The 22,444-nt window shown below is 41.5% G+C and overlaps 1 protein-coding gene across 3 annotated transcripts; it reads left to right on the top strand.

Moving 5' to 3' along the window:
• The first annotated feature begins 537 nt into the window (after nucleotides 1-537).
• Nucleotides 538-4,323, top strand: CDKN2AIP (CDKN2A interacting protein). 3 transcript variants are annotated; one of them, XM_031935297.1, is made up of 3 exons: nucleotides 538-1,191; nucleotides 1,663-1,762; nucleotides 2,215-4,323. In XM_031935297.1, the coding sequence occupies exons 1-3, from the start codon at nucleotides 920-922 to the stop codon at nucleotides 2,221-2,223; spliced, it is 381 nt and encodes a 126-aa protein (XP_031791157.1). In that variant the 5' UTR covers nucleotides 538-919; the 3' UTR covers nucleotides 2,224-4,323. The 3 variants fall into 3 exon arrangements, with proteins under 3 accessions (XP_031791157.1, XP_023076704.1, XP_023076706.1); XM_023220936.2 differs by having other exon boundaries at nucleotides 1,663-1,793; XM_023220938.1 differs by having other exon boundaries at nucleotides 556-1,191.
• The last annotated feature ends 18,121 nt before the right edge of the window (nucleotides 4,324-22,444 follow it).

Raw genomic sequence — 22,444 nt, 5'->3', positions numbered from 1 at the left:
CAGGAAGGCAATGCCTGGATTAACTAGAGACCTAAGACACTGCGGGAACGAGCGCAATCGCTGCGGGGCCAGGACTAGCTTCCAAGGCAGCAAGCCTCACACCAACACGGAGCCGGGTCCTCGTGTGACCTTGCTATGTAAGGAGACCGGCACCCTCGTCCTCTTGACTGCGCCGAGACCCGACGGCCTCGGAACGTTTCGCTCTGGCACACTGAAAGCAGCGCGAGACTCAGTTCCCGACATTCTATAAACATGGAGGCCGGCTTTTGTTTGTTTTGGCCCCGCTCGCACACAGGCGTCTCAGAGCCGAGACCATAGGCCCCGCGGCTGCTGACGGCTCAAGGTCCCCCGGGACGCCGCCCTGGAGGACTTTGGCCGCCGCGCCCGGCTGCCTCCCTTGCCGGGCCCTGCCCCTCTCGCCTCTGCTCCCGGCGCCGCAGCTGACCCGGCGGGGGAGGAGGGCGACAGCAGTGCGCGGCGTCATAAAGCGAGGCCAGAACGCCTGGGGTTCCGCCGCGACTCGGTCGTCCCGGGCCAGCCGGACTTGCAATCCGCCCTCACAGGGAGGGAGACGGCCGACGCCGGCCCACCCCACCCTCGGGGTCCCCTCCGTGGCCTGACCGGGACGCAGCGTCGCGGCGGCCCCGGCGCCGCAAAGCGTCCTGGGAGCGCCGGCTCGCGCCGGAAGAACGCGAGGGCGCGCGGCGGCGGCGAGGTTATAAAAGGGAAGAAGCCGGCGGCGGGCGGAAGTGGGCGGTTCGGCTGCTCCGAGCGCTGTTGTTTGGTCTTTGGGCCTCTAGAGGGGCGTTATCTGGAGGGCCGCCGGTGCAGGCCGCAGTGACAGGGCCGCTCTCCCCGCGCTCCGTGCCTGTCTCCCGGTGCAGCTGTGCTCGCGGCCTCCGCGGCCTGCAGGCCCAACATGGCGCAGGAGGTGTCGGAGTACCTGAGCCAGAACCCGCGGGTGGCCGCCTGGGTGGAGGCGCTGCGCTGCGACGGCGAGACTGACAAACACTGGCGCCACCGCCGGGATTTTTTGCTCCGCAACGCCGGGGACCTGGCCCCCACTGGCGGCGCTGCCTCCGCTAGCACGGATAAAGCTGCCGACGCCGAGAGCGGGACCCGAAACCGGCAGCTGCAGCAGCTCATCTCCTTTTCCATGGCCTGGGCGAACCACGTCTTCCTCGGGTGCCGGTGAGTGAGGCAGCGTCCCTAACCAGCACGCCCCGTTTTGTCTGCCACCTGCAGACCGGCGCTCGGCGCCCTCCGCGGGACCGGCCTCGGCGGGGAGGGGAAGTTGTGAAGCGCGGGAATCCGCCGGCCCGGCTGCCCTCTAAGGGTGAGAAAGGTGTCCCAGCGAGGAGCCGACATGATTCCCGGACGTCTGTGTGCCCCGTGGTGCGGGGGGAGCTGCTGGTAGGGTTGCTGGTGTTAGGGGACAACGCTCTTGGGGACGGGTGCTAGATTTAAGATGAGTGAGGAAGTGCCCTGCCTCCCAGACCCTGGGGCACTTGTTTATGGAGTTCCAGGAAACAGTTCTTGGCGGTTGGTACACTTTCTTGATTGCAGCCAGGAAATGCAGTTCCTGTGGCCTGTTTTTTGCAAAGCACGAATAGGACCTCAGAAAAAGCGCTTTTTTAAAAATGACTTTTCCTTCTTTTTCAGATACCCTCAAAAAGTTATGGATAAAATACTTAGTATGGCTGAAGGCATCAAAGTGACAGATGCTCCAACCTATACAACAAGAGACGAACTGGTTGCCAAGGTGAAGAAAAGAGGGATATCGAGTAGCAATGGTTAGCAGATCATAGATGTGAACATACATAGGAGTTTAGAGCATAAGTTTGATATAATTAGGAATTATCGTTATTAATTTTTTTAATAAGCCAGAATTTTTATGTTATCAATAAGTAATAAAGTTGGAATGTTAAACCTAAACTATATATCTATGTCTTTAGACTTTGAATTTGATAGTTTGCTTTGACTGCTTTAGATTTTGAAGTCCATTGTTGTCTGATGCTGTTGTTTTTTAAAATATTAGACATTCATGATGTTATTCAACACTGTTTTAAGAAATTAATGACTCCACACTTTTTAAAGAAACGATTAGTCTTGAAATATTTTCACTTTGTGCCTTTATTTTAATGTGTGTTTGTCTCATCACCCGTTTTATACGAGGTATTCTTAATCATGTATCTATGTTTTTCTTCTTTTTAGAAGGGGTAGAAGAGCCATCCAAAAAACGAGTTACAGAAGGGAAAAACAGTTCTGCAGTTGAGCAAGATCATGCAAAAACTTCTGCCAAGACAGAACGTGCATCAGCTCAGCAGGAAAACAGTTCAACGTGTACAGGGGCGGCCATCAAATCAGAGAGTGGGAACTCAGCTCGGAGCTCTGGCATCTCCAGTCAGAATAGCTCTACAAGTGATGGAGATCGATCTGTCTCCAGCCAAAGCAGCAGCAGCGTTTCCTCTCAGGTAACAACAGCAGCATCTGGGAAAGCTTCTGAAGCAGAAGCTGCAGATAAACACGGTTCTGCATCATTTGTTTCCTTGCTGAAATCCAGTGTGAATAGTCACATGACCCAATCCACTGATTCTAGACAACAAGGTGGATCACCTAAAAAGAGTGCTTTGGAAGGCTCTTCAGCCTCAGCTTCTCAAAGCAGCTCAGAGATCGAGGTGCCCTTGTTGGGCTCCTCAGGAAGCTCAGAAGTAGAATTGCCACTATTGTCTTCCAAACCTAGTTCAGAGACAGCTTCAAGTGGGTTAACTTCCAAAACTAGTTCAGAGGCAACTGTTTCATCATCAGTTGCTAAAAACAGTTCCTCATCAGGCACATCCTTACTGACTCCCAAGAGCAGCTCTTCAACAAATACATCGCTGCTAACTTCCAAAAGCACTTCCCAGGTAGCTGCATCACTTCTAGCTTCCAAGAGCAGCTCCCAGACCAGTGGATCACTGGTTTCCAAAAGCACTTCCTTAGCAAGTGTGTCCCAGTTGGCTTCTAAGAGTAGTTCTCAGACTAGCACCTCACAATTGCCTTCTAAAAGTACTTCACAGTCAAGTGAGAGTTCTGTCAAATTCTCTTGCAAGTTAACCAATGAAGATGTGAAACAGAAGCAACCTTTTTTCAATAGACTGTATAAAACGGTGGCATGGAAGTTGGTAGCTGTTGGTGGCTTTAGTCCCAGTGTGAATCATGGAGAGCTCCTAAATGCAGCTATTGAGGCTCTGAAAGCTACACTGGATGTATTTTTTGTCCCACTAAAAGAATTAGCAGATCTGCCTCAAAATAAGAGCTCTCAAGAAAGTATTGTTTGTGAATTGAGGTGCAAGTCTGTGTATTTAGGCACTGGCTGTGGAAAAAGCAAAGAAAATGCAAAAGCAGTTGCATCAAGAGAAGCATTGAAGTTATTTCTCAAGAAAAAGGTGGTGGTAAAAATATGTAAAAGGAAATACAGAGGCAGTGAAATAGAAGATCTAGTACTCCTTGATGAAGAATCGAGGCCTGTAAACTTACCTCCAGCATTAAAACATCCTCAAGAATTACTATAATGTGTCCAAAATATCACTGCATACAATATCTGGTATTTGAAGAGAAAAACTGACTTTTGTACAGCATAAAACACAGGCTTTCACAAATTTTGTATTGCTTTTTTTCCAGTTTTGCAGAAAATTTACATTCTAGTTCTCTTCACACAGTAGAAGTTGTAAATAATTTATGAATGACAGTACACATTAAAAGGTATGCATTAACAGCATATCAGTATGCTGTTTTATTTGCTGAAGAAATACTGTCTTCTATTTTTAATGATACGTTAGGTACGACGTGTAGTTCTGTAGAGTTCTAAAATTTTTGTACTACTTTCAATTTGGTGAAAACGTATTAAGTTGTCTACCATGTTTTCTTTTCTAGCTGAATAAACCACATCAAAGAAAAGGGACCACAGTATTTGAATGTTTGAAAGTCTGTAAAGCTTAAGGTTTTAAAAATGTTGCCCGTAATGTTGAACATGTCTGTTAAAAAATAAAAGAAAAAATAGTTGCTTCAAACTATTTTTATGAGAAGTTGTAAGCATTTTTTAGATATAAAGCAGTATAAAGTACTTATTGTTATTTTATTCTGAAGTTGTTTAAAATTCACCATGACTTTGACCGCTGCAGATTCTTTAAGCGGGTTAATTTATGTTTTGAGGTGGAATACAATTTACACTTTTTCTTAAAGACATGAATGTGGGTTTCTATATTAAGCATATTTTGTGACTACTATTAACAGATTGATTTGTTTAGATATTAAATGCTTTAAGCTATTTTACCTTTTCAAGAAGTTGTGTTTTTTTTCTCCAAGTCAGAACCAATTCCTGTAAATAGGCTTCCCACGACTTGTCATTATAAATTAGACAACCAGGTAGTTGTGTGATGTACATCTTTATTATTATTATTTTTTTTTACAGCAACCCCCTGAGCCAGAATAGATGCAAAGCAATTCCCTTCAATTTTCAAATCTAGAACTGGATGGTTTTGTGTGTGTACGAATCTTTTAGAATCCTGGAAAGAACAGAGAGCCATGTTCAGCTCTTGATAATGAGCCTATTCAATTTAACTACATTTGTTAGTAATGAAGTGGAATTTTGTTTTTGTCTTAGGTGATTCTGCCTGTGTTTGTCATTGTATATTCTGTTTACTTTGCTTCAAACTGGCCCCAAGATGTTATTTTTGTGGTTTCTGGCGTTCTAGATTCTATTTTTAGATACTGCACATTGAGCAATAATGGTGATAATATACAGAGAAAAGAAAGACCTTTAATGGGCCAATCGTGTTGGAATAGGAAAATTGAACGTAAGCTTAATTTAAGCATGTAGCAGTTACTCCTATTTTGTATTCTAGTAATAAAAATGATACTTTTTTTATGCTTGAATTACATAATCAGATGTTTTTATTTTACCATATAACCTTTAAAAATGATTCATTTTTGAGGATATTTAATTGGATACCAAAGCTAAAATCTATATACTCTAAGTGGGTTGCTTTTGTAGATTGCAGGACACAATAACATGAATGTATTGTGAAAGCACTTTTAGTTACCTCACTTTCCTCAGTCTTGGAATGCGTATTTTGTGGGATAATGATTATCAGAAAAGCAAAAACTACAAAGAAATAAATTTAATATATCTAATTAGGTGGTTTGGTAAGTTTGTAAATTGGCTTGTTTCAAGTTAATATGAAGGTTATTGAAAATATTTTATAGTGACCTTTGATGTGGAGGAAGTTGTTTAGTGTACATTTGTGATAATCCTATTTAAACCCTAGAAAAATACTCTTGGTTAATAACATTTAAAGAAACCTTGATTTAAGAGAAATGCATATTTTAGAATTCTGTTACTGAGAGTGAATCCTGGCTCTGCCTCTTATTAGACGTGTAACCTCTGGGAATTTAACCTTTTAACCTTACTTCATCTGAAATAGGACTAATAACGGTCTCACAGAGCATGACTGTTAGATGAGATGATATATTTAAAGTGCCCAGCAGGGCGCAGGTATCCCATGGTTTACTTATGTATTCTCATTTCCTCTTATGAGGAGCTCTTCTCATTTGGCTTACTTTTCAGATGGAGAAACTTACACAAAGTAATTTGGTCAAATAATTCAAGGCCACATCTGATTTCAAAACCCAAGTTCAAGTATGTTGTATTGCTTATTATCATCGTCACTTCTCTATATGCTGAAATTTCTGAAAATGCCCCCCAGGACGTGATTTTCTACCAGATTAAGTGACTGCATCTTTCTAAAGCCTCCTTGAAATGAGTCACTTTAGAGGCTCTTTTATTATTAATGCTTCTAATACTTGCATATCTTGAATATCCTCAACTAGTGAATCATCCTATATGGATGCAGTTGAACTTTGTAAAAAGACCATACACACACCGAGAAATCTGCACATAAAACACCCCAAAACTTTTTACACCAAACACACCAGCCTACAATAATGTATAATCAAGTTTAGTGAATACAGTTGGTTACCAAGATGGGATATTCTATTTTTTTCAGATGAGTGAGGTGAGACAGTTTCCTGAGACATCAAGATTTTTCTTGATGCTAAAATGAGAATTTTTTTTTTAATGGTAAAATTAGTTGACTTTGAAGAATGATATTGTCATAAGTTTTTGACCTAAATTCTTAGAGCCTGTCACTGCTGTCATTGGCTAGGATAATTGTCATAGGGATATGTGTAACTTTAAGGACTTTGATATGTATTATCAAGAGCCTGCTCCAATTTGAATTATTTTCCCTGTTGAGTGCTGCTTTTTTTGGTACACATTTCTCCTTGCTGTTTAGATTTTTGAGTAACAACAGTGAGAAAGTAACAAAAGCAAGCAGCAATTGGGAACCAGGTCAGTCCTACAGGTATTGTGTTACTACTTTGTGGGCTTTGTCCTCAAAAATTGTGCTAAAGTCCTATATTGACCTGCTTTCTAGACATTGGTTATCCATTCCTGCATGATTTTTGAGTAATACTTTCTGTGATTGATGAATAAATAATTTCACTTTCTACTAGAACAGAATTTCAAGTTGAATGAAGGGTTGTCAAGCCATTTATTGTCCAACTACTCCTCCCCGAGAAAAATATCAATCATATTTCTTTGGCGTCCCTGCACACAGCTTAGTTGCTATCCAGTTAGAACCATTTCTTACTACCAACTTTAATATCTCTCGATTTTTCTCCTTGTTTTTTTGAGAAGGAGGGAGTCTTGCTCTGTCGCCCAGGGTGGATTGCAGTGGCGTGATCTCGGCTCACTGCAACCTCAGCCTCCTGGGGTCAAGCGATTCTTCTGCCTCAGCTTCCTGAGTAGCTGGTATTACAGGTGCGTGCCACTGCACCCGGCTAATTTTTTCGCGTTTTTAGTAGAGGCGGGGTTTCACCATGTTGGTCAGGTTGGTCTTGAACTCCTGATCTCGTGATCTGCCTGCCTCAGCCACCCAAATTGCCAGGATTACAGGCGTGAGCCACCGTGCCCGGCCGATTTTTTTTCCTTTAAAAAAAGAAAAGTCATTATCTGAAAATTATTAGTTTTTAACAACAAGTTCTTTTTCTGTTCCTTTGCTATTCCTCTAGCAAGAAAAATAGTAGACAAGGCCCCAAACTAAATGAGCTTTAACTTTGAAGGGGAAAAATAATACTAGGCCGGGCACAGTGGCTCACACCTGTAATCCCAGCACTTTGGGAGGCCGAGGCAGGCGGATCACCTGAAGTCAGGAGTTTGAGACCAGCCTGGCCAAAATGGTGAAACCTTGTCTCTAAACTACAACATTAGCCAGGCGTGGTGGTGCGTGCCTGTAATCCCAGCTACTTGGGAGGCAGAGACAGGAGAACTGCTTGAACCTGGGAGGTGGAGGTTGCAGTGAGCCATGATTGTGCCACTGTACTCTAGCCTGGGTGACAGAGTGAGACTCCGTGTCAAAAAAAAAAAAGTAATACTAAACACAAAAGGTTGGATACAGGACATTTTTAGTAAAAACTAGAGATTTCATATGCCAGTACTTAAGACGCAATCAAATACTTTGTGACTTTGAAACTTGATTGAATAGAATCAGAATCCTTGGAGGTCTTAGGAAGCAGCCAAACTAAACAATATAAGCAGTAAATACACTAAAGACTACCATTTTATTGAAGTTTGTTATGTGCAATGTATATAACTTGAATCTAGAGACAAATGTACAAAAAGGTGATTTGGAAGGGAATCACCTAGTGATTTCCTTATACTGTTTTCAGTGTACCAGGGCTTAGACACTTAAAAATGATAAAACCCAAGTTCTGAATATGTGATCAGTGGTTTTCAAACTGTATTTTAGCCATATTCAGAGAAAAATGGGGGCATTATGTATGTAAAACAGAGAACTACTTTGGTCAAAGGAGGGTGGCCACACCCCACAACTGAATTATATGTTTGGTTCTTAATTTCTTTTTTTCTTCCCCCTTTTTTTTTTTTTTTTTTTTTTTTGAGACAGATCTTGTTCTGTTGCCCAGGCTGGAGTGCAGTGGTTCACTGCAACCTCTGCCTCCCGGGTTCAAGTGATTCTCCTGCCTTGGCCTCCTGACTAGCTGGGATTATAGGTGCAAACCACCACACCCAGCTAATTTTTGTATTTTTAGTAGAAATGGGGTTTCACCATCTAGGCCAGATGGGTCTCAAACTCCTGACCTCAGGTGATCCACCCGTCTGAGCCTCCCAAAGTGTTGGGATTATAGGCGTGAGCCACCGCACCTGGCCTCTGTTCTCGGACTCAATTTCTGAGTTACCTCCTGGACTATGAGCAGAGGGGATGCAGCAACTAGGAGGCTCAGTGTAAACAGCCAGCCTCTTTCTGCAGCAGGTATTAGAGTGGATGTGGGTCGAAGCTGCTAGTTTACTACAAAATTGAATTAATTAGTTTTTTAAAGTAGAGGCCATATTAAAGTTTACCTGAGTGGGGACTCAGGTCAAGTTTAAGGGATTGTTACATAAATTAACATTTAAGTAATACTAAAAATAGCTGCCTTTTATTTCTTTTAATTGTGAAATACAATTGCAAAAACTCGTAAAGTCCACCCATGTAAAGTCCAACAATTACTCAATGCCCATATAATAATTATGTAGGCCAAAAAATAAAACTTTATCAGCACTTCAGGGACTCAAATCCAGTGTTCTTATAGAAGACTTGAACAGTAGTTTGGTTCTGATTTGGGGCACTGAATGTAAATGCCAGTGAGACATGCTGTCCCATGATCCTTGTTTCTTGTATTCCGGAAAACAGTAAGTGAAATTCACACTTTGAGGAAAATTTGAGAAGTTTTTTGTTCACCTATTTAGGAAGCTTCTAAAAAAGTAAACTTTAAAGAAAACTTGACCCGGGCGCGGTGGCTCAAGCCTGTAATCCCAGCACTTTGGGAGGCCGAGACGGGCGGATCACTAGGTCAGCAGATCGAGACCATCCTGGCTAACACGGTGAAACCCCGTCTCTACTAAAAATACAAAAACTAGCTGGGCGAGGTGGCGGGGGCCTGTAGTCTCAGCTACTCGGGAGGCTGAGGCAGGAGAATGGCGTAAACCCGGGAGGCGGAGCTTGCAGTGAGCTGAGATCCGGCCACTGCACTCCAGTCCGGGCGACAGAGCAAGACTCCGCCTCAAAAAAAAAAAAACAAAAAAACTAAATAAAGAAAACTCAAATGTGATCTGAATCATTAGAAAGTTTTTCTAGACAATCTATTTGTAGAATTCAAGGACAATTTACAGAAGCAATGATATAACCAATGCATCGAGATGCATGATGTGTCTTAGGAATGCTATTACTCTTCACCATTTGCATATTATTAAATAATTTTCTATACTAGCTAAGGAAAAAATGATTCTCATGAAATAAAATCTAAGAGAGTTCCTGGGAAGCATTTCTAATGTATCTTACTTATGTGCACTGATAGTGGATCATATATGCTTAATGCAGGAGTTTATCATGAATGCTCAACCTGCAGTTTGGAAACTAGTATGGGGTAGAAATATGTGCACCTTTCTTTGTTTTTGTTTCAAAATGATATTAAATGTGATTAGCAAGATAAATAAGATGGGGTAAAATAAGGATATTATTTTGAAAATATTCACTCCACTACCCTGTAATTTGCATTTTCTAGCAATCATTCTGCCACTATGGTTCTCATAGGGAAGGATGTCAAGGAGAAGGTTAAAGAGGCAGGCATTGGAGACCTGTGGGTCCTGACCTCTATGATGGTGGTCCCCAAACTTTTTGGTCTTTCCCTTTCAGGGAAGACCATTTTTCCACGGACGGTGGTTAGGGAATGGTTTTGGTGTGATTCAAGCACATTACATTTATTGTGCACTTTCTTTTTGAGACGGAGTCTCACTCTGTTGCCCAGGCTGGAGTGTAGTGGCGCCATCTCAGCTCACTGCAACTTCTGCCCCCCAGATTCAAGCGATTCTCCTGCCTCAGCCTCCTGAGTAGCTGGAATTACAGGTGTGAGCCACCATGCCTGGCTAACTTTTGTATATTTAGTTAGTTTTGTATATTTAGGGTTTCACCATGTTGGTCAGGCTGGTCTTGATTGAACTCCTGACCTCACATTACCTACCTGCCTCAGCCTCACAAAGTGTTGGGATTACAGGCGTGAGCCACCATGCCCAGCCTGTACACTTTATTTCTATTATTATTACTTTGCAATATATAATGAAATGATTATACAACTCACCATAATGCAAAATCAGTGGAAGCCCTGAGCTTGTTTTCTACAACTAGATGGTCGCATCGGGGGGTGATGGGACACAGTGACAGATCATCCGGCATTAGATTCTCATAAGGAGTGTGCAGTCTAGCTCCCTCACATGCGCAGTTCACAATAGGGTTTGTGTTCCTTTCAGAATCTAATGCCACTGCTGATCTGACAGGAGGCGGAGCTCAGGCGGTAATGCGAGCAATGGCGAGCAGCAGTAAATACAGATGAAGCTGTGCTCACTCACCCGCTGCTCACCTCCTGCTGTGTGGCCCCGTTCCTAACAGACCACAGACTGGTACCAGAGGCTTGCGGGTTGGGAAGCCCCTGCTCTATGGTGTAGCATGAATTTCACCTATGTCAATATAGCAGCGATGAGCGTGATGACAATTTTCGTCCAATGATCCTGCTTCTTTTATCCCCTGGCTATAATTAAAGAATGCATCACTTCTTAGGAGGTTCCAAAAGAGCAAAACAAAGAGGGCTTGAGTAAGAAATAGTGAAAGCATCAGGACCTTAAATACAGAGCCACCGAGCTGTACACACCAGGGGGAGCCATTCACAAGCAATGTAATAGACATCATTTACTACAATGAGTGGTGCCCCTTGAAGTTTTGGAAGAAGGTGGCCCTTTTTGGAATCCCTGTGATTGCTGTATATAGTGAACTTATTTTTAAAACCCTACTTTAAAAAGGAATTTGATTCTGTAGTATGGAAAGAGCTGCTAAATAAAAGTTGAAAAAAAAATAGTATTAAAGTCTATGAAGCATTGATATCACATAAATTCTAAGAAACTCTTCTTGGAAGTAGTATATATGCTAGTTATGTGCTGATGCTGGAGGCACTATTTATAATTGGTCATGAATTACTTTGCCCAACACGTTCTTCTACAGGAGGGATTATTTCAAGACTGTTCTAAAATAAAAGCATATGAGATAATGTAAGGCTACTTGGGTTATATTTGTTTTGTTTCTATTCCCAAACCTTGGGGGAAATTCAGGAACAAGGCAGATGAAGAATTGTGTTGGCTCAGATATGGAATAAAACTTGAATGTCTGCTTTGTGTTCTCTCCTACAAATAGATAATGTCCTTTATCACATCACTTGTTTCTGAACATTTGGTGTAAACCTACCATTTCTTGCCATTTCGTTTTCATCTGTTGCTCCTAGCTTCCCCAAGATAACATGGCCTGAGCCAAGAACATACTTGAATTCAAAGCTTTGGGACCAGAACGGAGGTTGGTTAACTTGTCTGTCCCTGGGCATTGGACAGCAGACCCTTGAACCAGCTAAAGCGCCTATCCTGAGCTGGGCACCTTGACTGCCACCCCCACTGAGACCATATGACTGGGGTATGGGTGGCTGGGCAGTAGTTGTGGTGGGGAGAATTCCTGAAAGTTCTTATTGCCTCAGGGATGACTTTCCAGAGGGATGTTTCAACCATAAAAGGAAAAAATGTGCTGGGCAGGCCAAAATAGATGTCCTGTGGAATGACTCAAGGTGAACAAACAGCCGTTGAGACCTCCAATAAGTTCTTGCCATGGTCCACGCTGTATGAAGATGGTCATGAAAGCCATCCAGCACTCCCAGGTCCTGGAGCACACTCTCCCCCTCCTCAAGGTCTTTCTTCCAGCAAATTCCCCAAACACTGTGCCTCAGAAAGAAAAATGGTCAGGAGATTTCCCTCAGAAACTCAAACAACTGAGCAGAATAGGGTGATGCTGGTGCCCTCCCACAATGGATTTCCTCCCCCTGGTTCCTGTGGTTTTTCATTCTACTGGTCTCCAGGCTGCCATCACATCCAGCCAAAGCAGCTCTTTGCTACCAATGCTGCTAATATGGGCAGCTTTTTCACCAGATGTCTATCAATTAAAACCATTGGTAAGGACTGCTGAATGATGCCAACAATCTTATCTTACAGTTGACTTGGTCTCTCTTAGTTCCCTACCCTAATTTTTTGGTTATCACTACCTTCCTGGGAAAGCTGTTTCCACTAAGATAACCTCTACTGTTTTGTTCCTTCCAACAGTTAGATGGATGGTCATCACAAATACAGTACGTGCCTTTAAATCTGATATAATCTGTAAAAAGAATAGATCATTCAATCTTTCTTATTCTATCATTAGCAAAAAATTACTTGTGATATCACTTACAGCCAACAGGTGTCACACTGATGAAAATGAAAATTGCTGCCTCCTCAAGAGATGAAAGAGCCAGACTCACAGCATTAGCCCTTTCAGACAAAGTCTATCTCAGGAGAGCCTGGTAGCGGCATAGCTCTTTGGTTTTCTTCCATCCTCCAGGAGAAATTGTTAGTATTCTAGCAACGCTGTTTTCAGGAGCTGGCTGGAATACTTAGCAGGCAAAAAACCGGCCACTCGGGTGTTCGTGAGGCTCACGGTATGTCAGCACGTCATAACTGAGCTCAGGGTGCCTGTCCTAACATCAGGCATATTCACCCATGTCCTCCAAAATACTGAATCTATCAAAAAATCCCAGAAACCTAAGAGCCTGCGGAGCCCTGAGGTACGCAGCAGGCAGTCTCACATTGTTCGACCCTGTGGGCCACATTATGAGCCAACAACGTTAGTCTGAAAATTGGGGCCAAACATTACTCCGTGAATTAAAAACGGCAACAGCAACTGAAAACAGCAATCAGTTCTATGAAGCAAGAGCTTAAAGCAGAAGTGTAGTAGCTCAGAGAAGAAAGAATTCGCAACAGGAATATATAAAACGTAGGCTGGAGGGACTCAGGAACTGAGAGGAAGCAGTAAAGTCAGCAAAGAATTGAAAACGAGATCGGAAGCAGCATACGCAGAGAAGATGCTGCTGACGACACAGGAGCAGAGAGTTGAAAGCAAAAACTGGATCAAAGGAAGTATCAATTTGGGATTTTAAAATTAGAGCCAAATGATAAAGAAAATAGACAAATGAGATGAAGAGCATACTTGGAGTCTCAAAAAGTAAAGTTCGATTACTGAACAGGACAAATATTTAATAACACTTCAAAAAATTTTATAAAATAAAAAATAGGATCAACATACAAAAAGAGCACACCATATTTCAGGGAAAACTGGCCTATAATACTGAATATTCACATATATATATTTTTTTCAGATGGGGTCTTGCTATATTGCCCATGCTGGTCTTGAAATCCCGGGCTCAAGAGATCCTCCTGCCTTAGCGTCCTGAAAAGCTGGGACTACAGATGCATGCACCATGCCCAGCTCTAAATATTTACATATATCTTAATAAATTATTGGACTTCATTGATTTTAGAAGGGATCCGTTGGGTGCCCAGGCAAAAAGATCAAGTAATGTATAAGAAAAAACTCAGGGTAAACTCTTACCTCTTCATAGCAACACGAAGCACCAGAAGACACTAAGAAAAAAATGTGAAGAAGAATTTTATATCCAGGCAAACAATGATTCCAATACAGACACAGTTTTTAACACCAAGAACTCAAGGATATTGTCCCATGAACTCTGCATAAGTAAAGAAGTTTTAACCAGCAAAAGCTGACTGGGAAAGTTAGCGCAAAGGGATGGGAAGCAATCATTGACTATTTAACAGTATAACCAAGATGAAAGCAAACTCAGGGATTAAAGTGACAGAAAAGAAAGTAAATTTTATATTTTCTGATAATGTAGAAATGATATAATAAAAGTTGGGGCAGAAAAGAGAAGGTAGGTAGAAATAAGTGTGCAAATTTACTCACCTTTAATAGATGAGGTCAGCGTTTACCATTCAACGCTGGCAATTCAAATAATAGAAGGTTTTAGGTTTTTAAAAAACACACTGAAAGGTAAACAATGAGAAAGATAATCAACTGCATTTGGGAATAGTATTGATATGGTTTGGATGTTTGGCCCCTGCAAATGTCATGTTGAAATACGCTCCCCATTGTTGGAGGTGGGGCCTGAGTTCACATGAGATCTGGTTGTTTAAAAGTGTGGCACTGCCCTCTCTCTCTCTCTCGTCCCCACTCTCACCATGTGACACACTGACTCCCCTTTGCCTTCTGCCATGATAGCAAGCCTCCTGAGGCCTCCCCAGAAGCAGATGCTGGCACCATGCTTCCTGTGCAGCCTACAGAACCGTGAGCCAATTAAACCTCTTTCCTTTTCCTTTTTCTTTTTCTTTTTTTCTTTTTTTTGAGATGGAGTTTTGCTCTGTCACCCAGGCTGGAGTGCAGTGCTATGATCTCGGCTCACTGCAACCTCCGTCTCCCAGGTTCAAGCCATTCTCCTGCCTCAGCCTCCCGAGTAGCTGGGATTACAGGCGCCCGCCACTACGCCCGGCTAATTTTTGTATTTTTATTAGAGACGGGGTTTCATCATGTTGGCCAGGCTGGCCTTGAACTCCTGACCTCAGGTGATCCGCCCGCCTCAGCTTTCCAAAGTGCTGGGATGACAGGTGTGAGCCACTACACCTGGCCTTAAACCTCTTTTCTTTATAAATAACCCAGCCTCAGGTATTCCTTTATCACAATGCAAGAATACATAAATAGATACTCTCTAAAGAAGTGAGAGATTAAAGGCACAATATAAAGTCACACTTATAAGGGTAACCTCTGGGAGGAAAAACCCAAATCTTACTACCTTTCAAAAGAAAAACACACACACAACACAGAAAATAGGTCATACAGCGACATTTTTTAAAAGATGTAAAAAGAGAAAGCACAAAATAAATAGGACAGAATCAACACCAAATGTATGTGGTTCATCAAAAGTATAAATGAATAAACTTACCTACTTAAAGAAAACAATTTTCGGATTGAATCACAAAGCAAAGTACAACTATATGCTGCATTCATGGGACACAATTAAAAATATGCAAAAAGTTTGAAAGGATAAGCAAAAACATATCATTAAAAGTAAAAAGTATTAAATGAAGTAACGTGTAGAGTGCTTACAATATTGCCTTGCACCTATTTTAACATGTAGTATTAAAATATTGACCAAAAATAGACAAACTACTCAAAAAGAAAGCAGGAACTGAGCTCTTACTATTAGACAAGGTTGAGTTCAGATTCAAAAGAAAGAAACAAAACGGAATGGCGCTTCATAATGGCAGAGAACATAATTCACAATATACATCTAATAGTTACAAACAATTAAGCACCAAATAGCAGAGCATTAATATTCAACATTCAAAAGGAAAAATTATAGGAGACACCAGAAAAACAGACATCAGTGCATTGATGACTTTCAGTCACCTCTCAAGGTCCATGACAGATCAACTGGACAAAAATCAAGGCTACAGAGGAGCTAGATAATATAGTTAATGAAACAGATCTCAGTTATATATCCAAATACATATCAAGTGATGATTGCTGAAAAAAAGGCAACGGTTTGTTTTTACAAGTACTCATGGAATATTCATAAGAATGAAAATGTATAGACAACAATCTCAATCACAGTGCAACGAAATTAGGAGATAATAACATCGCCCAAAACAAAAACTATCTGCCACCTGGAAACTTTAAAATACTTTCTTAACAGCTCTGGAATTCAAGATGAAATCAAAGTAGAAACTGCAAAATAGCAAATAAAAATAATAGAAAATGTTACATATTTGTATGTATGGGATATGAAGCTTAGCTACAAAGTCAAAGCAAATAAGAAGGAAAATACAAATTAGAAGAATAAAAAATAAATGTAAGGAAAGAAGAAATGAATAATGACAAAATCATAAGTTCATGAAATAGAACAATTCTTTAAATCCATAGAATTGGAAAATAAATTTGAAATCTTTTTTTAAACAATAATATAGGCGAGGTGCAGTGTCTGATGCCTGTAATCCCAGCACTTTGAGAGGCTGAGGCAGGAGGATTGCCTGAGCCCAGGAATTCAAGACCAGCTTGGGCAACATGGCGAGATCCTGTCTCTACAAAATATATTTTAAGAAATTAGCTGGGCATGGTGGCACATGCCTGTAGTCCCAGCTACTCAGGAGGCTGAGGCAGGAGAATTACTTGAGCCTGGGAAGTTGAGGCTGCAGTGAGCTGTGATTGCTCCACTGTACTCTAGCCTGGGTGACAGAGCGAGACCTTGTCTCAAAACAAAACAAAAAACAGTAAAATGGACAAGCCATTGCTTAACCTAATGAAGGAGAAAAACAAGTATGCAAATAAGAGTTTATTGAGGCCGGCTGTATTGGCTCACGCCTGAAATCCCAGCACTTTGGGAGGCCTAGGCGGGCAGATCACCTGAGGTCAGGATTTCGAGACCAGCCTGTCTAACATGGTGAAACTCCATTTCTACTAAAAAAAAAAAAAAAAAAAAAAAATTAGCCAGGCGCGGTGGCACATGCCTGTAGTCCCAGCTACTCAGGAGGCTGAGGCAGGAGAATCTCTTGAACCTGGGAGGGGGAGGTTGCAGTGAGCAGAGATCAGCCACCGCACTCCAACCTGGGAGACAGGGAGAGACTCTGTCTCCAAAAAAAATTTATTGATAAGAGGAAAATAATCACAAATATAGTGGAAATCTCATATAAAAATGAATAAAATTGTTTTCTAGAAAAGTACCATTTACCATAATCGATTGGTTTTTGTTTTGAGATAGTCTCCCTCTGTTGCCCAGGCTGGAGTGCAGTGGCACCATCTCAGCTCACTGCAACCTCCGCCTTCTGGGTTCAAGTGATTCTCCTGGCTCAGCCACCCAAGTAGTTGGTATTATAAGTGTGTGCCACCACGCCTGGCTAATTTTCGTGCTTTTAGTAGAAACACAGTTTCACCACGTTGTCCAGGCTGGTCTCGAACTCCTGACCTCAAGTGATATGCCTGCCTCGGCCTCCAAAAGTTCTGGGATTACAGGCATGAGCCACCATGCTGGGCCCACAAACGATTTAGAAGAGAAAAAAATTTAAACAGATAAATTACTATAAAAGAAATAGGAAGTTGTTAAAAAAAAAAAAAAGGACCCAAATTCCAGCAGTTATAGAGGAATTCTGTAAAATCTTTACAGAAAAGAGAGCTCCCATATCTTATTTTAATTTTTCCAGAGCATACAAAAAGAGGTAACATTTCCAATGTTTAGTTAATGAACCAAGTATATTTCTACAGAAATATATTGTTATTAATAGGTATAAGAAGAAAAATTACATACAGGTAAGTATCACTTAATGATGGAGATATGCTCTGAGAAATGTATTCGGCAATTTTGTCATTGTGCAAACATCATAGCATGTACTTCCGCAAACCTAGATGGTAGAGCCTTCTACACACTTAGGATCTATGGTATGGCCTATAGGTATGGCCTACTGCTCCTAGACTGCAAACCTGTACAACATGTGAGTGTGCTCAAGACTGTGAGCAACTGTAATACAATGCTAAGTATTTTTATATCTAAACATAGCTAAACATAGAAGAGGTACAGTAAAAATATGGTACAAAAGATAAAGAATGAACGCCTGCACAGGGCACTCACCATGGAGGGAGCTTGCAGGACTGGAAGTGGCTCTGGGTGAGTGAGTAAGTGAGTGAGTGAGGAGCGAGTATGAGGGCCCAGGACATTACTGTGCAATGGGTATAGCCTTTATAAACACTGTACACGTAGGCTACACTAACTTTATAAGCAATAATTTTTCTTTCTTCAATAATAAATTAACCTTAGGCTACTGTAACTTACCTTTTCAAGTTTAATTTTTTAAACTCTTTCATAATAGGAGCTTAAAACACAAAAACATTGCATAACTATGCAAACATATCTATACGCTTTTTCATGTTTTTAAAATTTATTATTATTATTTTTACTTTTAAAATATTTTTTTGCTAAAAACTAAGACAAACACACACATGAGCCTAGGCCTACACAGGGCCAGGATGATCAGTATCACTGCTTTCCACTCCTACACTTTGTCATCTCCCGTAATAACATGGCTTCTGCTGGAATAACTCCTAAAGGGCCTGCCTGAGGCTATTTTGCAGTTTTCTTTCCTTTTTTTGAGATGCAGTCTCGCTCTGTTGCCCAGGCTGGAGTAAGTGGTGCGATCTCAGCTCACTGCAACCTCCACCTCCTGGGTTCCAGCGATTTTCCTGCTGCAGTCTCCCAAGTAGCTGAAACTACAGGCACCTGGCACTACACCCAGCTAATTTTTGTACTTTAAATAGAAACGGGGTTTCACCATGTTGGCCAGGTCAGTCTCAAACTTCTGACCTCAAGTGATCCGCCTGCTTTGGCTTCCCCAAGTGATAGAATTACAGGCATGAGACACTGCGAAGCAGGAGTACACTCTAAAATAACAATGAAAAATATAGGATAGCAAATACATAAGCCAGTAACACAGCCCTTTATTATCAAGTCCTTCATTATGTGCTGTACATGATTGTATGTGTTATACCTTTAGACGACTGGCAGTTCCGTAGGTTTCTTTTCACCAACATCTTCACAAGCACGTGAGTAATGCATTGCATTATGATGGCTATGATGTCATTAGGAGATACGAATTTTTCAGCTCCATTATAATCTTATGGGACCACCATGATATACATGATCCATCGTTGACCAAAACATCATTATGTGGCACATAACTGTACTCATGTCTGAAAAAGCTATCAAAGACATTTGAAAAATTCCGTATTAAAAAAAAAAGAAAATTTCCATATTCATACTTGATGTAAGTTCTTAGCAGGAGTATACAAATACGTTCTTAGCATAATGAAGTATATTTATCTCAACCACAAAGAATCTGTTTAATATGGAAACAGTATGGGTGTAATATTGAAACACTCCTGCTAAATTATGGACGAGATAAGCACCGTCTTTTGTTTTAGGGGGGATGGAGTCTCACTCTATCGCCCAGGCTGGAGTGCAATGGCGTGATCTTGGCTCACTGCAACCTTCGCCTCCCAGGTTCCAGCACTTCTTCTGCCTCAGCCTCCTGAGTAGCTGGGATCACAGGCACACGCCACCACGCCCACCTAATCTTTGTATTTTTAGTAGAGATGGGGTTTTCACCATGTTGGTCGGGCTGGTCTTGAACTCCTGACCTCATGATCCGCCTGCCTCAGCCTCCCAAAGTGCTGGGATTACAGGTGACAGCCACGGTGCCTGGCAAGTACTATCTTAAGCAGAGGAGAGAGGCCATTTCTCTTACTGTCTCCTGTCTCTGAAGAGAAGGAGGAAGTAAAAGCTGAAAAACAACAGGAATGAAGTCAGTGGCAAGACTAACAGCACCACTGACCAGGCCTGAGATTAAAGATTAACCTCCTACTCTACCCACACGTGTTACCTATAGATCACTTGCCCAATCTATCACGGCTGTTTCACATGGACCCCCTTAGAGTTGTAAGCCCTTAAAAGTGTGTCCTGAGTTGGTTCCCTCTGGTGGGTTCTTGGTCTTGCTGACTTCAAGAATGAAGCTGTGGACCTTCACAGCAAGTTTTACAGCTCTTAAAGGTGGTGCAGACCCAAAGAGTCAGCAGCAGCAAGATGATTTATTTTGAAAAGCGAAAGCACAAAGCTTCCACAGTGTAAAAGGAGACCCGAGTGGGTTGCTCCTGCTGGCTGGGGACAGCCAACTTTTATTCCCTTATTTGTCCCCGCCCACATGCTGCTGATTGGTCCATTTTACAGAGTGCTGATTGGTGCATTTTTACAGAGAGCTGATTGGTGCATTTACAATCCCTTAGCTAGACACAGAGTGCTGATTTGTACGTTTTTACAGAGTGCTTATTGGTACATTTACAGTTCTTTGGCTAGACACGGAATGTTGCTTGGTGCATTTTTACAGAGTGCTGATTGGTGCATTTACAATCCTTTAGCTAGACACAGAGTGCTGATTGGTGCGTTTTTACAGAGTGCTGATTGGTGCATTTACAATCCTTTAGCTAGACACAGTGCACTGATTGGTGTGTTTTTACAGAGTGCTGATTGGTGCATTTACAATCCTTTAGCTAGATACAGAGTGCTGATTGGTGTGTTTTTACAGAGCGCTGATTGGTGCATTTACAATCCTTTAGCTAGGCACAAGTGCTGATTGGTGTGTTTTTACAGAGTGCTGATTGGTGCATTTACAATCCTTTAGCTAGACACAGAGCGCTGATTGGTGTGTTTTTACAGAGTGCTGATTGGTGCATTTACAATCCTTTAGCTAGGCACAAGTGCTGATTGGTGTGTTTTTACAGAGTGCTGATTGGTGCATTTACAATCCTTTAGCTAGACACAGAGCGCTGATTGGTGCGTTTTAACAGAGTGCTGATTGGTGCATTTACAATCCTTTAGCTAGGCACAAGTGCTGATTGATGAGTTTGCAATCCCCTAGTTAGACAGAAAAGTTCTCCAAGTCCCCACTCGACCCAGGAAGTCCAGCTGGCTTCATCTCTTAAAAGGGCCAGGAATTTTTAATTCTGGGAGCTGGGTTCTTAAGACACAAGTCTGCGAATGCTCCCAGCCAAATAAAGCCTCTTTCGTCTTTCACCCGGTGTCTGAGGGGTGTTTTCTGTGGCTCATCCTGCTACAAAGCAATAGAATTAAATGAGAGAAAACCAGCCTGGCCAACATGGTGAAACCCTGTCTCTACTAAAATACAAAACTTAGCCAGGCATGGTGGTGGGTGCCTGTAATCCCAGCTATTTGGGAGGCTGAGGCAGGAGAGTCGCTTGAACCTTGGAGGCAGAGGCTGCAGTGAGCCAAGACGGTGCCATTGCACTCCAGCTGGGCAACAAGAGCGAAACTCCATCTTAAAAAAAAAAAAAAAAAAATTCGATGAGAGAAATATATGTAAAACATTGGAAAAAAGGTAAAATCATTGTTATTTAGATATAATTGTATACTAGAATTCCCATCTCTAATCAATTTAAAAATCTAAATAAATAAATAAGTGAATTCAGTCAAGTACCTGGGTATGAAATTAATGCCAAATACCAGTACAAATCTGGTGCTTTAGAATATAAAAATAACCAACCAGAAGATATAATAGAGAAGACCTTATTTACAATAGCAACAGAAAATAAAATATTTAGTGATAAAAAAAGCATTTAAAATCTACATGCAGAAAACTTTTAATTACTAAGGGATAAGAAGGAATTTTTCAACAAACAGGAAAACACATAAAGCTCTTAGATACAAAAACCAACTTCATAAGTGCAACAGTTATGTTTGTTTATCTATATTTTAACATGATCCCAAGAAAAATACCAAGAGGGTTTTTATACTAGATAAGCTGATTCAAAAGTTTGTAGGAAAAAAATATAAGTAGTCAGGAAAATTCAGAAAAAAAAAAAAGAATAATGAAGGGATATTATCCCCACCTGATATTAAAACATATTTTAACCCTATAAATAAAAATGTATTTTAACCCTTGGAGTCATAAAAGTCAAAATTGTATAGTACTGGAGCATAACAAGGTAAAAAATAAATGGGACAAAATAGAAAGTTCAGAAATAACCCAAATTTTCTAGGGAATATAAAATATGATAAAAATAGCATTTTGAACTAATGGGAGAAAGATAGCTTAATGAATAATTAAGTAGCAAATTGAAAATGAAATTAAGATCCATCTCTGCTTTCCAACTTACACCAAGATAAATTCAAAGACTTAAATATAAAATGTAAAACTGTGAAAGTACTAACATGAGCAAATTAATCTTGAAGCATGGTGCAGTGGGGGTGGTGCTTTCTAAATATGACACAAAATTCAGAAGCCATTAAAGGAAAATGCCAATTAATCTGCTGATATGTTTTGGTTGTGTCCCCACCCAGATCTCAATGTGAACTGTGTCTCCCAGAATTCCCACATGTTGTGGGAGGGACCCAGGGGGAGGTAACTGAATCATGCGGGCCAGTCTTTCCCTTGCTATTATTGTGATAGTGAATAAGTCTCACGAGCTATGATGGGTTTATCAGGGGTTTCTGCTTTTGCTTCTTCCTCATTTTCTCTTGGCACCGCCATGTAAGAAGTGCCTTTCACCTCCTCCCATGATTCTGAGGCCTCCCCAGCCCACATGGAACTGTAAGTCCAATTAAACCTCTTTTTCTTCCCAGTCTCAGGTTATGTCTTTATCAGCAGTATGAAAACAGACTAATACAGTAAATTGGTACCATTAGAGTGGGGTGTTGCTGAAAAGATACCTGGAAACGTGGAAGTGACTTTGGAACTGGGTAACAGGCAGCGGTTGGAACAGTTTGGAGGGCTCACAAGAAGAAAGGAAAATGTGGGAAAGTTTGGAACTTCCTAGAGACT

This window comes from Piliocolobus tephrosceles, chromosome 3, assembly GCF_002776525.5.
Source record: "Piliocolobus tephrosceles isolate RC106 chromosome 3, ASM277652v3, whole genome shotgun sequence".
NCBI lineage: Eukaryota > Metazoa > Chordata > Mammalia > Primates > Cercopithecidae > Piliocolobus > Piliocolobus tephrosceles.
Note: the sequence above shows the minus strand (reverse complement) of the source record. Positions and strands in the feature narration are given on the sequence as shown.